Here is a 24,817-nt window from a genome sequence, read left to right on the forward strand (position 1 = left end):
AAATTACAGCTAAGCTAGCCATTTTTGGCATGCTATCCTTAAGGACAGTGACTGTTCATTACGATAGTTCTGTAGAGTTTGTAGGAAGACTCCAAGCTTAACCCTAACCCTAACCCCAACATTTTCATCCTCTAGACAATTTGGACTTTCAGCTCCCAGGATACTGAGCAATGGTTGTGCTTGCTGGAAAGTGTACTCCATATAACTAAGGGGAGTTCAGCCTTACAGATCTAGTGATTACAAGTGTTTGTATACTATCCTAATCCCAGTGCTCTGAGTAATTTGCAACATGCAGTGAAAGTTACACTAGGGGATAAACTGACCAGACTAGCCCTCATCTGACCTGATATGGCAGCCTGTGTAGAGACCTGCTTAAATAAAATGGTTTTGCTAGCCTCCTGGAAAGCAAAGGGAGGAGCACAGAGATCTGGGGAAAGGTTTCCTAGAGCACTGGGGCTACCGAAGAGAAGGACTGCCTTGAGTCTAGGTCCCCCTCCCCTGTTGAGATGTTGGGACCCTAAGCAGTGGCTCTCTCAATGATTGCACAGTGGAGGGGTGTGTGTGGAGATTGGCTTAGGTTGAGGATCAACATTTCTCCAATTACGTATGGGATGGAAGAAACCACAACACTTACACCAGGACTAAAACACAGCATGAATATTTGTTGCTCTGAGTGAAATCAGACTATTTCTGCACATGCTCATGTGTTCTGCTTATCAAACTCAGTTATATTCAGAGATTTAATCCTAAGCAATTCAAGCATTTGGATCTAATGAGAACAATTTGGGGATTTGGTTCCTAGCTTCTAATCAGATTGGATTGAATTCCTGATCTGATTTGAAGGTTCTCACCAAATCAGGCCCACTTCACACATCTCTGGGAAGAAAAGTTGAAGAACAAAATCCAACTCAGAGACACCTTGAATGAGTAAGAGGGGAGGAGAGATCATTAGCAGGAGGTGGATATTTACCCTTGCAAATCTGACTCAAATTAAATGGTCCTTCAGTAACTACGTTGCTAATACAGTGTGCATTAGTCATGCTGGTTTGGGGGATAAGCCATGTATTCTAGTGCAGCTTGTCTTAGCTCCTTCTTTCTTGCAATGTGCTGTCACGATAGGATTCCTGGTCTTAGAAAAAAATGGATGAATTGGTTCTTACCCTGCCAACTGCTTTTTCATTCAACACCACTCCTAGTAGCAAGGATGGACAAATATGTATCGAAGTTTCAAGATTTTATTTTACCTTTCAATTACAGCTCTGAAAATCTGGGGAGAATCAAATTGATCTCAAAAGGGTTGGCAATGCTGGACCCCACCTGTCCTTCCTTCCTTCCTTCCTTCCTTCCTTCCTTCCTTCCTTCCTTCCTTCCTTCCTTCCTTCCTTCCTTCCTTCCTTCCTTCCTTCCTTCCTTCCTTCTCCAATGGGTCTTCTTGAGTCACCTCTGCAGTGTAACATGTAGTTCACCCTGAAGAAAAATCAGAAGAGGTATGTGCAGTACATGCAGAGGAGCAGAAAGATCAATGTATTGCAAAATAATAACAACACTTCCTTCCTCTCCCAACCACACCCTCCTACCTGTGTCTCTTTCTCTTTTTTATATCTAATATTGTCACCTCCCCTCCAAATCAGAAAAGACACTAGCAGCGCCACCACCAGATACATTGCCAAAGGCAAGTTTTGAGACATGCAGACACAGCTTCTTGAAGCCAAGCCGAGTCTTACGGGAATAATTCCTGGCTTCGTCTTGAGAAAATAAATATAGCACATTGGTTTTCTTTGGCTGTTTGGAGCAGGGGGGAAGGGGCAGCTGCCTTCGGAGGGGGGGGGGATCACTCAAGGACACACATTAGCTGTTCTGATCTGGAAGAATAGGAAGCAATAGACTGGAACAGAGTGGCGAGAGTGTTGACGCATCAAGGGTGAGCCAAGCGACAAGCAAAAAGAGTCAACTTGAGCTCCAGCTGCTGAACAGTGTCACAAATATTGAATCATCCCAACCACTAGGTTTCTCCCTGCTCTTGTCCTCTCCCTAAAATGAAGGGGCTTCAGTCCATTGGTGGCCACTGGTGCAGTAGTTGTGAGCAGATTGGAGAGAGAGCTCCCCACCATCCCTTTGAGATTTCCGGGACCTTTCCTATCACCCCAGATCACCTTTCTGGGCCAGGATACTTTTCCCTACCTGTTACTCTTGAGTCGGGGGGGGGGGGAATTCTTGTAAAGAGAGCTGGTTCTAGAATCGCTTACACTTGTGGCACCCCAGGTCTCAATCCCTTAACTGAATCACCCTTTAGAATGGGGTACATTCCAGAGAAGTATCTTACGGGCACTGGGATGATCTGAGTACCTAATGCACTGGCTTCATCTCCAGTGACTTGGAAGCTCCTCTGCCTTTGATGTTGGGGCAAGCTGTTGGCCAGACAAAGCATACAAGGCTGGGCTGGATGGAATTCAACCCTGGGCTGAAGTAGAGACTTTGGATACAGATTGTTTCAGCTCCACTCCCCTGGCAGAAGTTTGCCCCAGCCTGGAGAGAGGCCGTGGCCAATTGATGGAATCAGTGCTGGGCTTGGAGGATCTGTTGCTTGATGTGTTTTACAGCCAGAGTGGGTGTTCAGCCCACCAGTGAGAAAGGAGAACGGTGGGAACGTGAGCACTGAAAGCCAACTGGGCAAGAGAAACTTGATTACTGGCATACCTGCACGGAGTATGGATCAAGTTCAACTGAAGCTTAGCGCTTTCTTTGAACCGAGGGAAGTAAATATCTCCCATCTTTAGTACTCCATTATCCTGGCTTCCAGGATGATTTCCCCATCAATTCTGTAGCTTCCCAAAGCCGAGGAGTGGCACCCCACTCTCCTAGAGGTGTCCGGCCTATTCTTTCATCTTTGCAAAAGGAGAGTCACTGCAGCAGACATTGCCTGGGGGGCTCCACTTCTCCCCTCCCCTGACCTCCTGCCAGGGGTCAGCCCCGGTCTGCTCAGTAGGCCCCTTTTGTCTGCAAATCAGCAAAGACCCTCTTGGCAGCTCGGTCTCTGACTCGGAAACCACCCCAACCAAAGTGCCTTCCTTAAATCAAGTATATTGCAGGCTGCCTTGAGAGCTCACTGGAAGGCCGTGGCCATGACGGGGAAGGATTTACCACATCCAAATTCACTTGACAGAAAAACAAAATTCCAGCCTAATTTTAACCAGCTGTGGTAGGGCCAGGCGAGATAAGAAGCAAGAAAGGGGTCTGAAGGGGCGGTGTGTGGGGGGTGGAATGACAGAGTTTGCATTCGTTGCAGGAGAAGCGGGGAGAAAGCTTCTTGGCAACTATTGCGCGGCACAGCAATGGGTATGTTTTTGCTCAACCCAGGCACTGCCATTTCTTAACAGCAAGAGAGGTGCCTCCATTTTGATCCATTCTACAGGAAGGCCTTCTCCTAGGACTCGTTTCTCTTCATGTCACCGTCATCCCTTTCTCCATGTCCTTTGGATACCAGACAAGGAGGACCCACTGCAAACGCGCCACTTCATTGATTCATCCCGAATCAAAATTATTTGGGGGATGGGAGATCTGAGGCCCCGAGACACACAGTAAAAACAGTTTGAGCAGCTTTTGTGAATGCAGCGTCCTTCAAAGGCTGGAAGCCCATTTATCTGGAGGGTTGTTTGTCTATGAGGGGAGGAAAAAAGGGGGGACTTATTTTCTCATGCTATGCATATTAAAATAATAATAATAAAAAACTCATCCCCACCCCTAACTCAGATAATACTTCAGGGGTAGGGGTGGAAAAGCCTCTCCCCACATCATGTCCTCCTCTACAATAATCTTTTCCAAGTGTGCCCAATATCAAAAGGGCCCAAATTTGATAGGAAGTCACTAATAAGGGACACAACATTTTAGGGGCTGGTGCCCAAGTTCCCATCTTGTCTTCTTTCCCTTCCCATCGCCTTTCCTTCTGTGTTGTGCTTATTTATGGTAATCTTATTTTTATGATTCTGTAAGATTCCCTGGCACTCTCTCGGATGGAGAGAAATAACTACTTTAAATAAAAACATAATATTTGATGGAAGGAATCCCCCATCTCCCACACAGTTTGGCTTGCTAATTTGGCTTGTCACCCTTGTCGGTTTTTCTTTCTCTGAAACATGCAGGGGGTTTTTCTTCTTCTTCTTCTTCTTCTTCTTCTTTCTTTTCTTTTCTTTTCTTTTCTTTTCTTTTTTCTTTCTTTTTCTTTTTTTCTTTTTGAGTCACCTGGCACTCTGCAGACAGCCTGGTTCAATTTAGTTCCTTCCAGCCTTTTTGATATAACAAGCCAGAACTTTGGTCCACCTTTCATCTGCAGTTGACTGGCAGACTCATTCCAGGCTTTCAGACTGGAGTCTTTTCTCATTCTGTCTGGAAATGCCAAAGATCTCCATTCTGGAATGCAAAATCATGTGCTCCACCACCAAGCTACAAGTCTTCCCCAAGGGACGTCATGAAATATATGCCTTCCTTCTCAAGGTTGCGGGTGGGGAAAATAATTGCACTCCTCTTGAGTTCCAGTTTGTAGATCATTTTCCCCAAACTCCGAACATTCTGTTGTCTGTTTGATGTTCTCCTACACTTTCTGACAAGTGTCCCTTGTGCTATTCCCCTCGGACTGCAGTTGTTGTTTTCTTATTCCTCTGTCTTATATTGGGAGAACAAAAGAATGCTGAGTGCATTTGGGAGGCCTGAAACTAGCAGCTGTTCCATATTTCCAACCCTGCTTCACCTAGGCCAACATCCGTTTTGCTTAAATATACCAGCACCCCGCTGCTTTAGGGGAAGGTGAGAATGGGGTGGCCAACAGCAGAAGGGAATTCAGAGTGCTGTGCCAGTTTTAGGTAAATTCTGTTTACAGTCAGAGGGATGAGTGTTAAGGGCGTGATGCCTTCTTTGTGCTTTTAACAACCCCTACGGAAGGCAGCAAAGTTTTGTGAGGCTGATCTGTTGACAGATCATAGGTGAGCCAAGCTACTTCTCTCCATTTTTCCAAGTGTATGGAAAACACCTGCAATGATGGTCAAGTAGTCCCAGGCCCTGTTTCCACAGCTCAGGCGTCTGAAGATGTGTGTCTCGATCCTCAAAGTTTAATTTGGTTTGGCTCCAAGTTGCAGCCCAACCCACAGACAAGCATTATCTTTGGATACACACACACACACACATACACACTGCACATCTTTAACCCCACTGGGAACGGCACTGATTAGGTGGATATGCCTCAACCTCAGAGCTTCAATTATTGTTTTGCTTCAGGTGTGTGTGTGTGTGTGTATGTGTGTGTATACACACACACAGTGTGTGTGTATGTGTGTGTATACACAGAGAGAGAGAGAGGGTGTGTGTGTGTGTATATATATATATATACAGAGTGTATGTGTGTGTATACTCTGTGTGTGTGTGTGTGTGTGTGTGTATACACAGTATATATAAAATGATTTTTAAAAAGGAAGATAAAAACTAATAGAAACTAATATAAAGTAAGAAAATCAAAGCAAAAGCTAAAAGTGCAAAAAAGTAAAAGAAAAGCGAAAGAAAAATAGAAAAGGAAGAAAAAAGATACAAAGAAGTAGCTTCCGATCTTCTTTACAGCCGTTATAGATACAATTATAAACTTCTCTCTTAATCTATGGTCATAACTTAACTCTCTTCTTTCTATGATCTACCCTGTCTAATCGTCAAAACCATCAATCGTAAGTTTTTTTTTTCTGTTTCATGCAAAAAGTCTATAAGGGGTTTCCAGTCAGCAAGAAATGTAGCTATTGCCTTTTCTCTGATCAAAGAAGTCAATCTGGTCATCTCAGCCAGTGCCCTCATCTTCTCCAACCCTCCCTCCGTTGTGGGTAGTGCCGAATCTTTCTTAAAATGCTGCTGCAAAACTTGATCCCTTGTCTTCTTCCTGACAAAATGCACCAAAACAACCCTTGGAACATTTCTTATTCTCGCAAATCTTGTATTTATTCTATATACTTTATCAATTTCTGCCACTGCCGCTCTTTCAGGGACCTCTAGTTTGCCATGAATCCTCACCAGAAGCTCCCTCGTGTTTTTAATTTCCTCCAATCCAGTACTTTTGGCAGGGAGAGCTAATACTCAGAGGGAGATGTCTTCCCCCAGCCCCTACTTCCTTCCTGAAGTGAGTTTTTGCTTGGCTTGGAAATGAGATAAAGAATGAATTGCTCAGTGTAAGGCAGGAGACAGTGGGTTGAATCTATTGTGTTAATTCTAGTTCCATACTGAGGTATTCATTCATTCATTCATTCATTCATTCATTCATTCATTCATTCATTCATTCATTGTATATGGCTACCACTTATGGAGTGACACTTCCTGATTCCCAGAGGCTGTCTTCCCCTGCTTTCCCCTATCTTTCAGCAAGTCACCATGCACATTTTTGGATGGTAAATTTCTTGAGCTCCCTTTCTTGTTGGAAGTGATAGAAGGTGCTACAGCCAAAATTACTGCTCTCTGTGACATCTTTTTTTTTCCCAGTTCTTTGTAACCTCCCTGGCAGCCCACACTTCCCAATGGAAAATATATCCTGGGAGAAATTCCATACTAAGTGTCTTTCCTTTAATGGGAGTGTGGGAAAGCAAGGAAGCTGCAGACTGCTGGAGAGGGAATTGTATCATGAAGACAGAAGGTCTGCACACTGAGATATGTTCAAACTTCTGAGAAGGACAAGAAAGAAACAGAAGGTTACAGAAAGAGACAAACACACACATCCATCCAGTTGGGAATCCACCTCCTCCCCTACGTCCATTGTTCCATTGCAATCTGCAATCAACTTACAGATGATTTTCTTGGCAATATGGCCCTGTTAGGGGAAACGTTGTCCAACTCAACAAGCCATAGAGATGCAGAAATATTTCTGCTGGAGCGTTTGTCCATTCTGGTGGACTCTGGAAACTGGAATCTGCCAGCTAGTCAATAGATTGAACTGGGTTCCATACCATCTATGTATGAGGCTCAGTGTCCTCTTAGAAGCAAATATGTGTAGCTCAGGGTTGAACTGTGGAGTCCTTGGGGTTCTCCAAGCTTGGCTGTTTCCTTGCAAACATTTCATTACCCGACTAGGTAACATCTTCAGTGCTAGAATGGGATGGGGTTTGCAAACCCCATCCCATTCTAGCACCAAAGATGTTGCCTAGCCGGGTAACAAAACATTTGCAAGAAAACAACCAAGCTCAGAGACTCCTCAGTGTCCTCTTTTCAGATCAAAAGTGCATTCATCAACTACACTGCTATGTTGCTGCTGTCTTTTTTTTTTTAATGCCCCCCTCTCCGCCTCCCCTCCAAAGAAAAAATGGATAACCTCTGGTGGAGATGGAATAGGCGTGTGGTGCATTTTCCAAGTCAAATGATGATGAATGAATCTGTAGCTCCTTGCTTTTCAGAAACCTTTCTAAAGATCTGAAAAATACTTAGCTTTCAGTGACTTGCATTTAAGAAGGAACAACGTGGAGAAGAGTTTAGGACTCAGTATGTTTGTGTTACTTTTTATTTGTTTGGTTTAAGTGCCTTACAACATAGCACATGATCTAAATTCTGTAAGCCTCAAGGAGAATATTGTGGCATTTACTGACCATTTCAAAGTGTGGCAATGAAGCCCCCCCCCCAAATTATCTCTGCTAAAATGCTACATTTGTGACTAGCAGATAAATTCCTAGACTGATCAGTTCAATATGTTCTATCTGATTTTGACAGAGTCTTCCTTCCTTGATTTATTTTCTCCTATCCAGATTAGTGTTATGGGTGTAAAAACTAGAAAATGCAAGATACCCTGCCAGTCCCAGGTTGTCATAGTTGGGAATCAGACTATGTAGACTTTTTGGGTTTATTTACATATTGATTAAGATCTCTCCCACCCTTTCCCTCCTGTCTCCCCCAAGGAAGTAAGGGAAGCTGTTGATGGGGTTTCTCTTTTCCACAAGGACAATTGATGATTTCATCCTTGACACCCACTCTCTACACAGCCTCCAGGGCCCATCCCTTGATTTCCCTTTCCCTACTAGGCCATTGGTCAATGATGGTAATCAACTTGAGCAGGAAATTTCCTTGCTAGCTTGATCTCATTCTGTGAAAGCCTTCTTGAAAATGCAGCATGTGGTCTGAGACAGTGATACAAGGGTCATGCCTCCAATAATACCCTAGGATACATTTCTACTTTCCAAGGTCCTTGTCTACTTATTGTATTTTATGTCCCCTATTTCTCAGACCAAGGTAAAGTACAGTCATCACCGCTGCTTGGATTTCATCAAAAATCCAAATCAGTCTTCGGAGCATGCCCAAACACATCCCTAGAATGACCTGTAGATCTGTAGGACTGCTGACTGTCATCTAGTGGTTACTAGAAGCAGCCTTCTTTGTGGTGGCACCCATTATGTAAAACACCAGCCCTTTGGGATTCAGGAGCCACCAATGGTGGGGTATTAAAAGATTCCAGCACCACATTCATCGTTACCTTGTGGCTAGCACACACTGGAGTCTGTTAGGCGGTATAGCGGGTAACGCTGTACACTGATGGACTTCTCGCTCTGTTCCCCTACCTCTGTCCTCAAAAACAGACTTTGAAATAGGTTGCTAGGGGACAAGACAAGTGGTCAAGGGTGTGGAATAGCAAATAGCACAGGGTTTCATCTCACTTCTCCCGAGTGCCTGGAGCAACCCAGACGAAGCACGTTAGGACAAATGGAATTGCAAACATCAATATTGGGCAAATGTTTTCTACTACCTGGGGAGAGAACGGATTGGGCCAAGATGTTTGTATGGGCTGTTTGCTGCTGCTATAGGCATTTGGCTCATTTTCCCCCGGACCCCTTTTGTAATGTGCAACCCTGTTGGCCAGCGAGCTCTCATGTGCCCGCCTGATCTGTTTGCGAGGCTCAGGCAGTCAATTCCTTTTCCCTGTCCTAATTTCATGCTGAGAGTTCTGCCACTTCACCTCTAGTCATGCATTCCACAGCTGTTGTTCGGCCCTGATGCAGAGTTTAGAAGGGGGGCAAGAGAGAGAGAGAGAGAGAGAGAGAGAGAAAGAGAGATGGGGCCTTTTTGATGAGTCTGATGGGCTTGATTTATTGGAATCATTTTAAATCACAAACCAGCTGTGCACCTCCTTCCAGTCCAAAATGGATAAAAGAATATGCCATCAATTTGAGTGTTCTCCCAAAAACACACGCACACCAGATCGCCTTTCCCCCAGTCCTTCCTATTTTCCATCCTTCATTACCAGTAAGATTGCTGAAATATTTGCTTGTATTTAGCTGTCATTCCCTAGGAAGACACTACTTTATAGGGTTTTTTTTTTTTTTATATTATTATTACCCATACAATAAAAGGAAGGGAAAAAGGAGGCAGAGTCTGACGGTTTTTATATAGTTTATAGTCATGACTATTCTATCATCATCACTACTCTTTCTACCACTACACCTTCACTTATCCACACAGAGCAAAAAGCAGAGTTAAAATAGAAAACACCCAGCATAAAAGTCCTCAAGAAAAAGTGAACATACCTGGGTCATGTTCAGGCCCAAGAGTTTCTAAGTGGTATGGCCCAGAATGTGGTTGCTTTTCTGAAGACTTCACAAGCCTGGTCCTTTAATAGGAAGCACACAATTATTGTTGGAACCAATTAAAGGAGAAATTATCAGCCTAAATGTCACCTGTTAATCACCGTGGCTGGGAATGCTGGGGGAATTGGCCAGGAAAGTTGGAAACTCTTGAAGAACTACTGGTGTAGCTGTGGATTTTGAGAAGTGACTTCCTAGCACATCTGGAGCTTGGAAAAGACCACCATAGTCTTTTTGATGAGGTGGAAGATTGTCCCTTGAGTTCATGAATTTGGAGCACTTCGTGCAAGATCGAATTGTGTGCCAGTTCATGCCACAGCTATTTCTAGGAGCAATCAAAGCAATATTGTTGTCTTGTCTCCAAGTGGCACTTTCTTGCTTCTTAAGAACTAGCACTCACCCCCAAAACCTTGCCAATAAAGGGAACAATACATAAATGAGCTGGTGGGAAGAAGGGGAAAAAAAAGTTTCCACCCTCTGTGTCCACTTTCTTTTATTTCCGTCCCCCCTCCAGCCCCACCAAGGGTTTCATAATTTGGTGGGACTCGTGTCTTTTTCCTTGCTAGTTTGCCTTGAAGAACCTTCAAAGTATCCGAAGTAGGACTGTTTTTGGATGTGACACCACCTATAAATAAACTGTCCCTTCCCAGTCTTTCAACTCCACCCTCACTCTAACACCCAGCCTATAACCTCATTGTCTTCTTGTCTCAACAGCCTTTGACATGAATGAATAAACTATTGGCTTTGAAGCCAGAGAGACAGAACCTGAAAACAAGGGCATCCTGAATAGAGCTGAGCGGAAGAGATTATTCGTTCGTTCTTTTTTTAAACAACCTTAGTTACGTTTGCTTTGCTGCCCCTATTTATCATTGCCCCTTTATTTTATTATTTATTACGTGTTCCTCTTAAGGAGGATGTTCAGTTACTAAGCACTTCTTGTTTGAATGTTAACTTCCCTGAGCAGCCTAGGGTTTGTCTGGAGTTGCTTTGTGTGAGAGTCTCTCTCTCTTACATGGGGATTATACCTGAATTTTTACACAGCATCTTATCTGGCTGGGTAAAATGTACGCAGGGACCTTTCAGCACTCTACAGGTGTTAATCAATGTCAAGTCTGCAGGTTCTACCTTTTCTGTTTGCCTTTATTAGAATCCCAGTTTCTCGGGGCAGAAGATGTACATCTACAATGAATCCGTTCTGAGCCCGAAAGTCGTCTCCTCATTGCAAACCAGAGCTGAGCTGTCTGATCATTTGTGCAAATGATCTGTTACTGTCCTTTTGATTTCAACAGTGTGATTGTAAGGCCAAGGAAAGGACAAGGGAGTCATTTGGTCATTGCTACTAAGATCAGAAATACTTACTGATCTCCTGTGAGTCAGCCCAACATCTCAGTCTATTCTGTTCTAGCTTCTGTCCATTGTTGCAAAACACAGCTTGCCATTTAGGAAACCGGGTAAGGCATTGCCAGTAAGAGATCTCTAAGCCAAAACACCAGTACTGTTTTTGTTCTGGATAGCACTACATATTTCTGTGTTAAATCTGGGATTCGGGGGTGATGAAATGAAATGAAATGCATGCTCAGAAACAGTTTTCAGGAACAGAATAACAGGATTCCTTATGCAAACATGCACATTTTATTTTTTTCTTCCAAAGCACACCCTCCCCCATCACTTTGCATGACAGTACTCAAAGGGGTTTGCAGGAAAACAAACTAACGAACACCAGTGATTTAATCTCCCCCTCTTTTTTGGCTTCCCCCACTATTTCCAGTTTTGAAAGTCCATCCTTCTATTTTGCCATCCACATGCACAGATGTTCCAAGGGGCACATTTTGGCTCAGCCCATGCTTGTTTTGAAAATAAATAAATGCGGTCAGCATAGACATGTTGCAAAACATAATAGAAGGAAACATTGGAAAATGTTTTTCATTTGAGGAATGGAAGTGTTCTGAGCATATCTAAATTGGAGAGTCTATTATCCAGACTCATCTGGATGGGTGTCCGAACCGAGAGAGTTGTACAGTTTTCCCCATATCTTACCAAAGCTTTCTTGGTGGTGCTCCCTGTTGACTCCACATAGCAACTCCATTCCAAAACCATACAGTCAGTGGCATCTCACGTCTATCCCGGTATCAGAAAATTCTTTCTTCCATTGAAGAAGTTTAATAAGCACCTCATGCTGAGTGCGTGGAAGAGAATTTGGAAACATGCTGGCAAATTATATGCGAAATATGTGGAGCATCTGGGCCAAATGGTTTGCGCTGCTGTTTCCTTTTAACAGTCTTGAACAGTCTGTCCACGCAGACTGTCTCCATTAGATAAGCACCTTTCCTAACCTTGGTTTACCCTAAACTATGCCCTTTGGTTCAAGTTTTCATCCCCTTCACCCGTAAAAAAAGGGGGAGCTTTTCCTTTCTCTCTCTCCTTCCCTGGACATTTTTGGGTTTGCTTTGATCTGGATCTGTTCTTGAGCTGTTGTTTCAGGAGGGGGTGGGTGTTACGGTTCTTTTAGTTTCTGCCATCACTCTGCAGACCCCCTGGCTGCCCCTGCCTCCATATCTGAAAAATTAAGAGATACTCTTGTGACAGTTTCTCTTGGGGTTCGATGGAACCACCGGAAGCTAGATTGGCTGCAGATAGCTGGAGAGAGAAATGCATCTGAAATACAGGACGATTACATACAGTGACTACTTATTTTGTCTGGGATGCTGGAGGACAATTGGAATGGAGAATTTACGATGTAGTGCTCTGCACTAGAGAGAATATCTGACCAGTGCAAGGGGCAGGTGTTCCCTGGAAATGTCCAGCCCATCCATTACACAGATTGGACAACTGGCTACCCTTTTCTTACACTTTATTACTAAGTGGCTGGTGCTTTTTTACAAAGTCAGCTATAGGAATCTGGAAGGGAAAAGGAGTTACGCTTTGCCCAATATTCTCCATTATTTGGTTTACTCCCATGTCTTGAAGAAGCCAGATTACTGCTAAGTCAGGGCTTCATTTGTCACTATTTCCCCCCCGCCGCAGAGATTCCTTTCCTTTCCTTTCCTTTCCTTTCCTTTCCTTTCCTTTCCTTTCCTTTCCTTTCCTTTCCTGTCCTGTCCTGTCCTGTCCTGTCCTGTCCTGTCCTTTCCCATCCCGTCCTTTCTTTTCTCCCTTTTTCTCTCCTTCTCCTTCTCCTTCTCCTTCTCCTTCTCCTTCTCCTTCTCCTTCTCCTTCTCCTTCTCCTCCCCTTCCCCTTCCCCATATCTCTTCTCCTTCTCCTCCTTCTCCTCCTTCTCCTTCTCCTTCTCCTTCTCCTTCTCCTTCTCCTTCTCCTTCTCCTTCTCCTTCTCCTTCTCCTTCTCCTTCTCCTCCCCTTCCCCATATCTCTTCTCCTTCTCCTTCTCCTCCCCTTCCCCTTCCCCATATCTCTTCTCCTTCTCCTTCTCCTCCCCTTCCCCTTCCCCATATCTCTTCTCCTTCTCCTTCTCCTTCTCCTTCTCCTTCTCCTTCTCCTTCTTCTCCTTCTCCTTCTCCTTCTCCTTCTCCTTCTCCTTCTCCTTCTCCTTCTCCTTCTCCTTCTCCTTCTCCTTCTCCTCCCCTTCCCCTTCCCCATATCTCTTCTCCTTCTCCTTCTCCTTCTCCTTCTCCTTCTCCTTCTCCTTCTCCTTCTCCTTCTCCTTCTCCTTCTCCTTCTCCTTCTCTTCTCCTTCTCCTTCTCCTCCCCTTCCCCTTCCCCATATCTTCTCCTTCTCCTTCTCCTTCTCCTTCTCCTTCTCCCACCCCTTCTCCTTCTCCTTCTCCTTCTCCTTCTCCTTCTCCTTCTCCTTCTCCTTCTCCTTCTCCTTCTCCTTCTCCTTCTCCTTCTCCTTCTCCTTCCCTAATGTATATTTTTACTACATCTTCCCTAATTCATACCTAGCATACAGCCATAAACTGTAGGGGCAAGGCATGAATTAGAACCTTGTAAAACGTGTAGACTTATTTCTGTACAACTCAAAGCAGGAACTAAACAGTAGGAAAAACTGAGCCTGTTTTTTTTTCCCCCTTTCCAAGCTAAAAAGGGCTCTTCACAACATTTCATTGTGGATTTAAAAAAGGACATGATTTTGTCATCATTTTCCCCCTTCCCCTTTAAATCTTCTGAATAATCAAAATGGAGTGTTGTGGTGTGGTGGGATTCCAGAATAAGAGCGGGGATTGAATAAGTGGAGAAAGGATTACACTGAAAGGGGAGGGGGCGCACGGGTTTTCCTCCCCTTTCTAGACTCTCATGCCTGAGATGTAGAAAAATGTTTCCCCTGTCTGTGGCATGCAGGAAGATGTCCCTAGGGTTCACGCAGAGCTAACTTTGAAGACCAGTTTTTTATGGAAAAAACAGGGCTTTAAAAAATATATATATATTTTTAAATACAAAGAGAAGATGGATAATATGTGAGGGAATGCATAGTTCTGGAGGAGTGAAAGAAGGCCCCGCAGTGATGGGGAATAGCTGAAAATATTGACAATCTGCCCCTCCTTGTGGTATTGTGACTGGGCAATGATGCTGTTTGGGCACCATCTAGGGCTAGAGAAGCCCGTGGATCCCACACCCCATTCACTTAAAGAAAAGCATCAGACGGTCCTATTCTGTCTTCTTGCCTTCCTTCTTAATCCTCTCTTAGAGCAAAAGATGGTGATTCTCGTCATCACCCTACAGCTCCTCAAAAGGGCAGGCCAGCCTGTTTGGTCGATGAAGTGCTGTGTGAATGTTCTGCTTTCGACACACTGTTCTCTCTCCCTCCATCTGCAACCTCTCCGGCTCCTTCACATGCGGTTGGAGTGGGGGAATCCAAACCTTGCAAGGTAGAAAAAGAGAAAGACATAGAGTTTGGGCTTTCCCCCCTCTCTCACATAGGTTATTCTTCCTTGGGTTTTTAAACTTGTTTTTCTGGATGTATAAGTGGCGGTGCCCCCCCCCCCCCCCGCAATGGGAAGTCCAACGCGACAAGATTTTTGGTGTACTCCAACTTTTCTGCCTTCCCATCACTGGGATCACCCCTCCCTCCCTCTCTCCCTCCACCCCACACACCCTTTGATCTTAATGTCTTGAGGAAGAAACTGGAAAGAGGGAAATGGTGCCATGACACACATCACGTGGGACCTATTTTTATTGACCTCCCAGGTCCAGGTGTTTCCTGAACAAAGAAGAAGAAACCGAAAGCCAGGAGTGAAATGGAAACAGCTCCTAGCTCACCTTCCTTTCCATTACCACCCTCCATTGGCAACTTTGGTGGGCTGGGGGAGGTGGGAGTAAGTCCTAAAAGATTGTCTTCCCCCCGTCATTTTGGGGGCCTCTTGACAATCCAGTCCTGTTTTCCTTTTCTTGAAAAGGAAGAGTGAATTGAGACCCCCCTAGTACAGGTATGTGCCTGTTCTCCATTACGGCTCCATTGGGGCTGGAACCTGATCATGGTTGTGCCAGACCCATCACTATGTATTTATTTATCCATGCAAGCGTTGCTCCTTGTTTCCATTATGTTCAGCAAGAAGAGATTTTGTTGTTGTTTGGGTCAGAGTTGATCTTTCTTCAGCCCGGCACTTCAAATACAAAGTGAAATGAGATAAAATATTATTTGCAGGGGGAAAAGGTATGGGGATTAATTTCCCATCTTCCTTTCCTCATCGCCTCACCCCCCAAGTCCAACCTCGCTTGCTTCATTTGTAACTCCCAGATTGTGCCGAGATCACCCTGCGATACCTAGAGCAGTAAATTAAAAACAGTTCGAAAGAGACAGAAAAGGAATTATCTAGAGAAAGTAGTTTTATCTGGTTGAAATGATGCACAAAATTGTTGTCCTCTTCCTCCTTTGTTTTCTTTCTAGAACTCACGTTTTATTACAACTGAGTTTTTTTCCCCCCCTCCAGCATCCAAACCTGCTACAGATCATTGGTTGTTTCTACTTTCCTTCCACACAAGCCCATCCTTTTCTTGGGACCACCAGATCCAATTGGGCCTTTCCATTTAGCATAAGGTCACTCTGTTTAACTGGCCAGCAGGAAACTGATTCCTACATCCCAGCTACATTTGTGGCAAGATACCAAGGAATCAGATCCTTTGCCAGCCAACCAATTACAGAACCAGCCAACTGAAACAGACCAGATTGCTAACCATGGAAAGCCAGTAATTTGCTATGCATATTGCTAGGCAGGAATGCAGTGTGAGAAGAGCAAAAAGCTGGTGTAATTTGCACAGGTGACTGGATGCACACTGAGGTAGCCCACAGGACCAACAATATTAGCTATGCTTTAGGACTTACCTGGAAGGACAAGCTTTTCGTTTTTTGTTTTAATCCAGCATCTAGGCTGAGAGCAAGATGCTGGTTCAACACAGTGTTGTAGTTCAGCACCGTTTGGAGTTGCTACCCCTTCCCTGGAGTGATAGGAGAAATGCCTGCATGCATCTCTTTCTTCAATGTTGCCGTCCCAAATGCAACTTTAAACACCTCTGTTGAATAAATAAATGAATGAATAGCATCTCTCATTTCTCATCTTGGACCCACAGGAGAATCCTTGAGCTTTGCTGATGATTTACTCTCTGGCCTTGGAACTGCGTGTGTCGCTGCTGGTAGGACCCATGGGGATGGTCAAGATGTCAGTCTTTACTCTGTCATTTTCAAATGCTTGGAGCCTGATGGATTGTACAAGTAAGCAAAGGGAAGACAGGGAGGGAGGGGGGGATAGAGGGAGGGATATAAGGGGAAATGATGTGGCGGCTCTCCTTGGTCTAAAGAAACTTGTGCTGCTCCTAACAGTTCAAAATCTGGATAGCCATAACACCAAGAATTTGAAGGTGAGCAACAGGTCCTGGTGAGTGAGATTCTGGGCAAAATTGGACCAGTTTCATTCAAACTGACTTTACCAAAAAAAAATCCATCTGTAGGGGGATTTCGCTCAAAGATGCTATCTTCTCATGTATCAGAACTATATTTCCCATAATGCCGCTAATTCTATCTAAGGAGTCAATACATTGTTAAGATATGTTGTTGGCCACAGTGATGTCTGTTAGGGGATGGGGTAACACACTTTGGAAGACAAAATGCATTGAGGGAGCAATTACATTTGTGGTCTTCTGGCATTCGAAAGGAGAGCTCCAATTGGTTATTGGAAGTTGGTTAAAGGCAGTTTGAATGTCCACAAGAGTATATTAATCAATTCAAAGCCTGGTTCGAAGGGGATATGTCTGTATCAAATGTACTTCTCCTCCATTCCTCCTTCTGGGATCTCACAGGGTTTGTCCTACCATTGGACAAATTGAAGCTGTCACCTGGCAGCAGGAGGGGCGAGAATTTAGTGATGCAGAGCCTCCCTTTCACCCTCTGAGTTCTCATTCTACCTTTAGATTCAATGGAGAATGTCAGTGTTAAAAGAAAGATTCAGTTGAGTTGCCCATAGAGTAGGAAGGCCACCATCTTGTCCTCAGGTGGTAGAATGACTTGGTCCACCCTAGATTTCCATTCCTGCTTTTTCTCAGCATTGCCACCCAAGATCCTGAAGAGGAAATGCTAAAGAAGGAATATGGGACCTTCTACATGGAAAGTGTTTTCTCCGCTGCTAAACTTGAATTGCTGAATAAAATGACTTCTAAGCCAGCATCAGCAAAGGATGCAAAATCCCATCCACATATAAAGGAATGACTCAATGGATGTACCACCCATTTCAGAAACATAATTTCTGAATAGCAACACATACCCACAGGATCCCTTCTGTGAGGCATGCTCAAAAACAGGACAAGGTCCCTGTTTTCACAGTCCAGGCTGCAGGATCGAAAAGCAGTGTTACATTCTGATCTACACAAACATCAGAACAACTCAGGCTCAGGGGTGCATTGCTCTTTCAGCTTTTTGCTCCTCCCCTTCCACCCCATCTTCCCTGGGTGTCTCTTTCGTAACTTACTTGCTTCTCCACCTCTCCACTTCTTGAGAGAAAACATCTTTTCTTGGAAGCTGTTGAAGTTGTTGACAATTCCATGGGGAAGTTGTGTTTTGAAGTTGCCTGTCAGGCAGACGCGTGCATGCTGAGCTGTGCGTTCCCCCAGTGCCCCTCCATCTCAGATTTGGATAACATGATCCAAAGGCCAAGTGGGACTTCAGTAACGCTCCAGCCCCTCTTTTTGCAAATTCCATAAATATTATTTAACATCCTGGCGGTTTGCATTGTCTGCATTTGGACTTACCTCAAGCAATTAGTCCCTACAATTGACCAAGTCTTTCCCTTCCCATGCACATGTTTCCTTCCTTTGATCAAAGCCAAGCTTGTGGCTTCTGAGAACAAACAAACAAACAGAGGGTGATGGATTTCTTTGCTTTTTCAACATCTGACATTTTAAAGAAACAAAAAAAAACATTTTATTTCTTTGCCTTTTTTTTTTTTTTTTTTTGCAAAAATGCATTATCTTTCGTGGGTCTATCAGTGGGTTTTAATGTTAGCCAGGGGATCCATGTTTGGTGTTTGAAATATTTTTAACTTAATGTAATGTGTGTGGGGGGGTGTGCATTAAAAAAAAAAAAGCTTATTCCACTTTTGCAGATGAGTTCTAATGTATGTCAGTAGGAGCTGGAAGTTCCTTAGAGCTTGTAGGTAACCATTTAGTGAAATGTATATTCTTGCATCTCCTCTATAAAATTTGGGTAATATTTTCTGAACTAGCTGGATCCTTCTTAGGTTCTACAGTATTCACCTCTCCACTGTTCAACCCACTCCTCTGTCTCTAATGCTGTCCTATTGCTATCTCGGCTGAATGCTGTGCTGCTTCCAAAGAGCAGCTAATTAAACTCTGTAAATTCCAACTTCATTGATATGGTATGATATGGTGTGAAAGAGGGAACCATGTCCTTGGAGGAGCTCTGGAAGGTCATTTAGTTCATGGGAAAGGCAGAGGCATTTTAGGTGAGGTCTGCAAAGCCTCCACTTGAACATCCTCTCTCAAAGGTGTGAACTAGGTGGACAACAGGTAGTTTATACTTGTATAAGAGAGATTCCTTTTGCTCTGTGTCCACCTTGTCCTTCTTCTGCATTGCTCCTACCATCATCCCTAACCTTTCTCAAATCCTTTGAGATTGCTTGCCTTCTCATCTGACCTCCTTCAACCTTGCTTCTCCTTGGATTGCCACCCACTGAGTTTATTGCACAGTTCCTAGCTTGTATCATGCCTTGCCAAGCATTTGCCTGCACGTTGCTGGAAATAATATGGAAGTAATCTCTGGGAGATGGGGGTGGGGGGGGGGGGAAGTTCAGTCCTTTGTCTTGGAAAAATCAAGTTGCCCAGCCTCCTGGTTGCTTGTTTCTCTGCCCCTTGCAAGTTTGGCTACCTCATTGCATCATTGTCTCCTGGAAATAGGACCTCAGAAGCCTCCACTGGTTTGGCTTATGCTTCTCAGCTCCTTGATAGACAACTAAGAAAGGGAACAATGGGTTGTTTGGATGGTAATGAGTAAGTGAGGAGTAGAAATTGGGTGATTCCCCCCCCCCCTTTCAGTTGGATAGAAGTTTGAAAGTAGTAACAGGCCTCCCTGCTGCTTCACCATCTCCATGAGCTTAGCTGGTGTTAGTCTGGAGAACTGGGAAATTGTTTATCATTTTAATTTCCACTGAGAACCCCTGGATCAATCTCCCATGGTTGTCATTGCAGAAGGAGAGCCGTGTTAGTGTATGGTGGCAAAAAATCAGAAGTAAGCTGCAGCTCATGAAAGCTTACGCTAATAACATTTGTGAGTTGGAAAAGGTGCTACTCGACTCCTTCTGATTTTTTGCCATGGCCCATCATTTCCCATTCCCAGATTCTGGAATCAGGTAAATCCACAAGTATCGAGTGTCCTAGAAGATATTAGTATCTGAGAAAGAAAGTAAGTGTCAGTCCTGGGGATCTTGGCAGATTGCTTCCTCTGACCTCCTGCCAAGGTTTCTTGTGGTTGCTTTGAGCCTGGAAGTATCACACAGATGATTCTGACATAAACGATGCCTTCCAGATGAATCAAGGTTGCACAATCTTTGTCAAGCTGCGCTTTGGTGTCCTGGGGGTGGGATGCCTAATAACAACAGCAACAATAACAATAATGATTGGTGAAGACCTAGCTCTTTGGAGAAGGTTCTAATGCTGGGGAAGGTGGAAGGAAAGAGAAGAAGAGGATGACCAGCACAAGGTGGAGGGACTCAGTTACAGGGGTGATGGGGGCACTGTTGAAAGACCTGAAGGACCAGGTTGGGGATCGATCATCCTGGAGAAAATCTATCTATATGGTCACTAAGAGTTGACACTGACTCAATGGCACCTAATCAGTCAATTGATCAATGGGGTAAAGAGAAGAAGAGGATGACCAGCAGCAAGGTGGGGGACTCAGTTACAATGGTGATGGGGGCACTGTTGGAAGACCTGAAGGACCAGGTTGGGGACAGAACATCTTGGAGAAGATCTATCTATGTAACCACGAAGAGTCAAAAATGACTTGATGGCATATAATCAATCAAAACGTAGCAGTTGGGGTGAAAAATGTAATTAAAATTGAACTGAATGCAATGCAAGAAATCCATTCACCCATATATGGGATATCCCCCCCCGCCCAAATTCTATAAATATAAAATAAATAAATAAATTCAGTACCAGGACATCTCTAAATCATGCCTCCCTTGATTTTAGTCAGCCCGAGACTGCTAGGAGGTCAAACCAGTCAATCTTAAAGGAAATCAACCCTGATTGCTCATTGGAAGGATCGATAATGAAGCTCAAGCTCAGATACTTTGGTCACCTAATGCGAAGAGAGGACTCTTTGGGAAAGACCCTGATGCTGGGAAAGATGGAAGGCAAAAGGAGAAGAGGACGGCAGAGGATGAGATGGTTAGATAGCATCACTGAAGCAATGAGCATGAAACTGAGCAAACTCAGGGAGGCAGTGAAGGACAGGAAGGCCTGGCGCGATGTGGTTCATGGGGACACGAAGAGTCGGACACGACTTAACAACTGAACAACAACAAATCAATTCTCGTAGTCGGGTTAACAATTCCTCATGTCGAAGTGAAAACAGGTACCAGCTCAGAAGATTCTTCTTCTCCTCTTTTCCATTTACTTGGTGTTTTTTTTCCTATTCTCAGGAACGAAATATTATTTACATTTTTTAAAAATGAAGCTCTTGGCAATATCTGTCTAGCCTCCAGCTGTACCTAAGAGCTGTGTATGTTGGATTCATCTCTTCTAAGGAAGATAAATCAAGTTAGATAGGAAGGTGGCTTGGAATTATAAGCAGAGAAGACAAATTAGCCAATGTTTAGAAGTTCTGTAGAGGAGAGATAACATGGATTCTTCTTTATTTTCTTTTCTTCTCTCTCCTGCTTCCCTGGAAATAATAGCAGAGGAAAGGTTGGGGGGAGGGAATAAAACATGGGTATTTATCTGCCTAGTCCCTTGATAACACTTCATTGATTGATAACCCCAAATTGGAACTGCATTCATCCTTCCGTTATCTCATTCTGATTCTTCCCAACCTCCTCCATGTGTAGTAAGCTAATGCAATTAAATAAATCTTCCCTAATCCTATATCTCTCCAAAAGAAGGAGGGGTAGTGGAGGACAGAAGGAGCTCTCTAGGCCAGGGAGCTAAGAAGACAAAGAAAGTGGCTGGTGGTTTTGCTTCCTCTCTTAACTTTGCAGGTGCTTCTTCTTAGTGGCACTGCCTCTCGTGTGTGCTACTTGAATGCCATAGATACCATATTTAAAGGACGGGAGTTGTCCTCTGAACGTTCTTTCCAGTTTTCATTTTTTCTGCTGCTGAGACCCCTCTCCTTCAGTCGGAGACCGTGAGCAAATTATACTCTGCTGTAAACACATGGTCCACTTCCTTTCTGATTCAAGGAAAAGAAATTGCCTTTGTTCCCCTCCGGAGAAGAACTTTTTTGGTGACATTTCTAGTGGGGGGAGCAGAATTCTGGCATTTCCCTTAGCCAAACGATGGCCTCGCCTTGGGTCTGAAAGCCGTATCTTTCACAGCAGCGGTAGTGCCCAACGCAGTGCAAAATAAATTCTGAACCGCTGTGAGAATGACACAGGTCAGGGAAATTATGAGGAAATGGAGGAGGGGGGAGCTTTTGGCCCAGAGTTTTAGTCGACCTTCTATTTGCACACAACGGTGGTCCCTAACTTGCAAGACCCACAAGAGGGCAGTGTCATAGAAGCTGTGAGACACAAGGAGCAGCATTGTCTCTGCGATGTCATTATGAGGTGCCTTGAACTGTCAAACCATTCATCCTTCTAATCCAGCGCTGCATGGTTTCTCCATTACTTCCCCCTCTTTTATCAGGAGAGGCCAATGGTTGTTTCTGCATCCTTTTGCTCAGAAACATATGTACTTCCCCTCCAACTCGGCTGGTTTTGGCTTACCCTTGATGCAGATTTCTTCTCCTTCCCTCCTTCCTAGAAGATGTAAACCCTATGAATCATTTCTTGGTTGCCCGCCTGCAAAATCCATGGCAATTGCTGCAGCGTCCTTATGGCCCTTTGCTGATGCAGAAAAGTTAGAAAAGCTGGAGAGAGGAGACAGCCCTGGGTTTCACAGAGAACACATTTCTTGGACCTGGCTTAATAGATTCATTTCCTTGGGCATATGGCAGTCTGTGTGTCAGAGCTCCCTGGAAGAGCAAAACAGCTCTCCCCTGGGTCTATGGATCACAGCAAGTGTTTGGTTGGCCTGAGAATCAATGCACCTAATTACAGCCTTCCTTGCAGACACTTGCAACATCTTTTTCTTGTCTTTCCTTCTTTTCCTTTGGCAAACAAACACCCACCCCGTGCCAAAAGTACAAGAAGTCCCCTTTGAAACGTATCTCTGGAAGACAGTGATTCCAGTCGGAGCTTCCTCCCTCCACTTTCTTTTTCTTTTTTTATCCATTTTAAAAGACCGCATTCCCCTTGCAATCTCCCCTTTATGCATACATTACTCTCTCCAGCCACTCTCTGACCCTCCGAACCCGGCTGCTGCTATTTATTAGGCCCTCCAGAGCAAGTCAGTCTGAGCCCAGCTGTGGGAGGGATTTTATTTTATTTTTTTTCAACTCAAAGATTTGGAGACAAAATATTTCTCAGAAGAGATGCTGACCTGCAGCGGGAGGAGGGCAGGGAAGGATCATGGTGATGAGACTCAGAAAGGCAGACTAGGTGTGCCCAAGATCATGTATTTCAACTTCTGTTTTGGGGTTTATTCTTTCCTAAGTTTTCCTTGGAAAACCCATGAATGCTGTTCAGGCGGATCAACTCCCAAATTCAGTGCAAATCCTTCTCTGAATTCAGAAGGAATAGGATTTGACCAGGCAATGTCAGCTCAAACTTGGTGATTTGCCAACAGCTTTTCCCAAATTCCTTTTTCCCACCATGCAAAATAATTTGGACTTCTTTAGAGCCTACTCAAAGACTGGTTTGTCAGGGGAAGAGTCAACCATACAATTCATCTATTGCAGTCAGTATTCTGAAGGCATGCTCACATTCATATTTGCCAGTACCCCAAGTAAGAGCATCATTGGGCAACCATGTCACCAGGAATGGTGGGTGGCCAGGAGTGGTGGATGACCAGAAACAATGCCATTCATCCAGGGCCCCAGTCAAAAGTGTATGAACTTCTCTTGCAGATCAGCGAAGATGGAATTAAAGGCCAGGACTCCTTCCACAATTAAGCAGAACTTGCTTAGCTTTTTAAGATCGACAGATATTGCCACCTGTTACCAAAGTCCATATTCTGACTGAAGCTAAAGGACTAACCAACAGATGTTATTAAGCTATTATTAAAACCCTATTCACCAGGGTTCTTTCCCCATCTCTCTAACCATCAAAATAGTTTTTCTTTTGTTGGAAATACTGTATCTCCAAGGCTTTGGCCTCATCAGGACTGAAAGCAAATCTCAGTAAAGACTTAGACTCATCCAGTCTTATCCGGGAACTCTTGTAGTCTTCTATTTTTTCCTCTCCCATAAGAGATAAGGTGAATTTTTATGTGGACTGCTGGATTAACCACAGAAAGATGTTCTCCTGTGTTCATCCTGGCATTGCCCAGCTGCAAAGATAAGTTCACTGTGCAGCCAGAGGTGGTTTGGGGTAACTTGGTGCTCTCCTGGAAGCGTCAAAGATCTCACATTCCTTTCTCCATCTAACCACGTAGCTTGTTCTTTGGTTTTGCAATCAGTTAATCTTTTGCATTTTGTGGGGCTCCCACAAAGGGATGTTTTCTCGGTCAGAGGCAGCACATATTTTTTGTTGGGATCACATCTCCCTGTGGGTTTCTCTTTTTCTGTCTGTCTGATTTCTAAGGCTGCAAAATACAAAAACCATTTCAAACATTTGTGTAAATAGGAACCCTCCCATGTCGGGTGAGACTGAAGAAAATAATTCTTCCAGCAAGGAGATCCACAGGCAATGTCTTGTTTGTTGTGGAACCCAAAAATTGCATCAGAAGCCAAGCAAGAATTCCCCTTCAGTGTTCAGGCTGCCCAGATGGGTTATTGGAACTGTTGCAAATCATTGATGTGGTTAACTGATTTACAGTGGACCTTTGGAACCCAGAACTTCCCATAGATGGCCTGTGCTTCCACTCTGCAGAATGTAAACTATGTCTCATCCTGAATTTGGAGCAGTAGAGGTAAAATCCCATTTTGCATTTTCAAAAGTCAGGGCTAGGCCTACCATTATGCAGAACAAGGTGTCTGCATTTTCAAAGGTCAAAGGAGCTATTAGGGGCCACCTAAAACTGAAGATGTTGAAATATGGAGGTGTCAATGTTACACAGCCTGTCTTGTACCCCACACATTGGCCTTCTGACAAATTCCGACAAAACTGATTTCCTGCTACAAGCTGGAAGGAATCAGGCAACTGACGGAACTCCATACAACTCTAAATGCGCCTTCTTTGAGGTGTTCTGCTGGACGTACCTTCTTTGTGGCTGGACAGTAGCTATTAAGTTTGATGCTGTGTTATGAGAGGCGGATAGCCTTCACTTCTCCTTTCAGCATGGGGCAAAGCAAAAAAGGGGTGACAAGTGTTTAATCCTCAAGGGGGTGGGTTTGGGAATGGTACGATGCTTCTTTGTCAATCCTGTAGTATGGAGGAGAGGTTCTCTGTGATCATTCAGCTTACTCCATGTTAGATTTACCTCCTGCACTTTGGGAAACATTTGAAAAACCACTACATCTGGAGGAGGCTCTCAATTCCTTGCTGGGAACCTGATATATTTTCATGCATGCTAC

At 44.2% G+C, this 24,817-nt stretch overlaps 1 protein-coding gene across 3 annotated transcripts in view; it reads left to right on the forward strand.

Annotated features, from left to right (window-relative positions):
• The window catches only part of ASTN2 (astrotactin 2), a 274,360-nt gene that overhangs the window by 238,147 nt on the left and 11,396 nt on the right, over positions 1 to 24,817 (forward strand). For all 3 annotated transcript variants that reach the window (XM_088146943.1, XM_088146944.1, XM_088146945.1), the window contains one exon: positions 16,105 to 16,246. In XM_088146943.1, coding sequence (XP_088003069.1) covers positions 16,105 to 16,246 — 142 coding nt within the window. The remainder of the gene's footprint in view (positions 1 to 16,104; positions 16,247 to 24,817) is intronic.

Source organism: Python bivittatus, unplaced genomic scaffold (genome assembly GCF_059951505.1).
Source record: "Python bivittatus isolate LINGU-HERP-01145 unplaced genomic scaffold, Pbiv_v1 ctg000160_np1212, whole genome shotgun sequence".
NCBI classification, from domain to species: Eukaryota; Metazoa; Chordata; class Lepidosauria; order Squamata; family Pythonidae; genus Python; species Python bivittatus.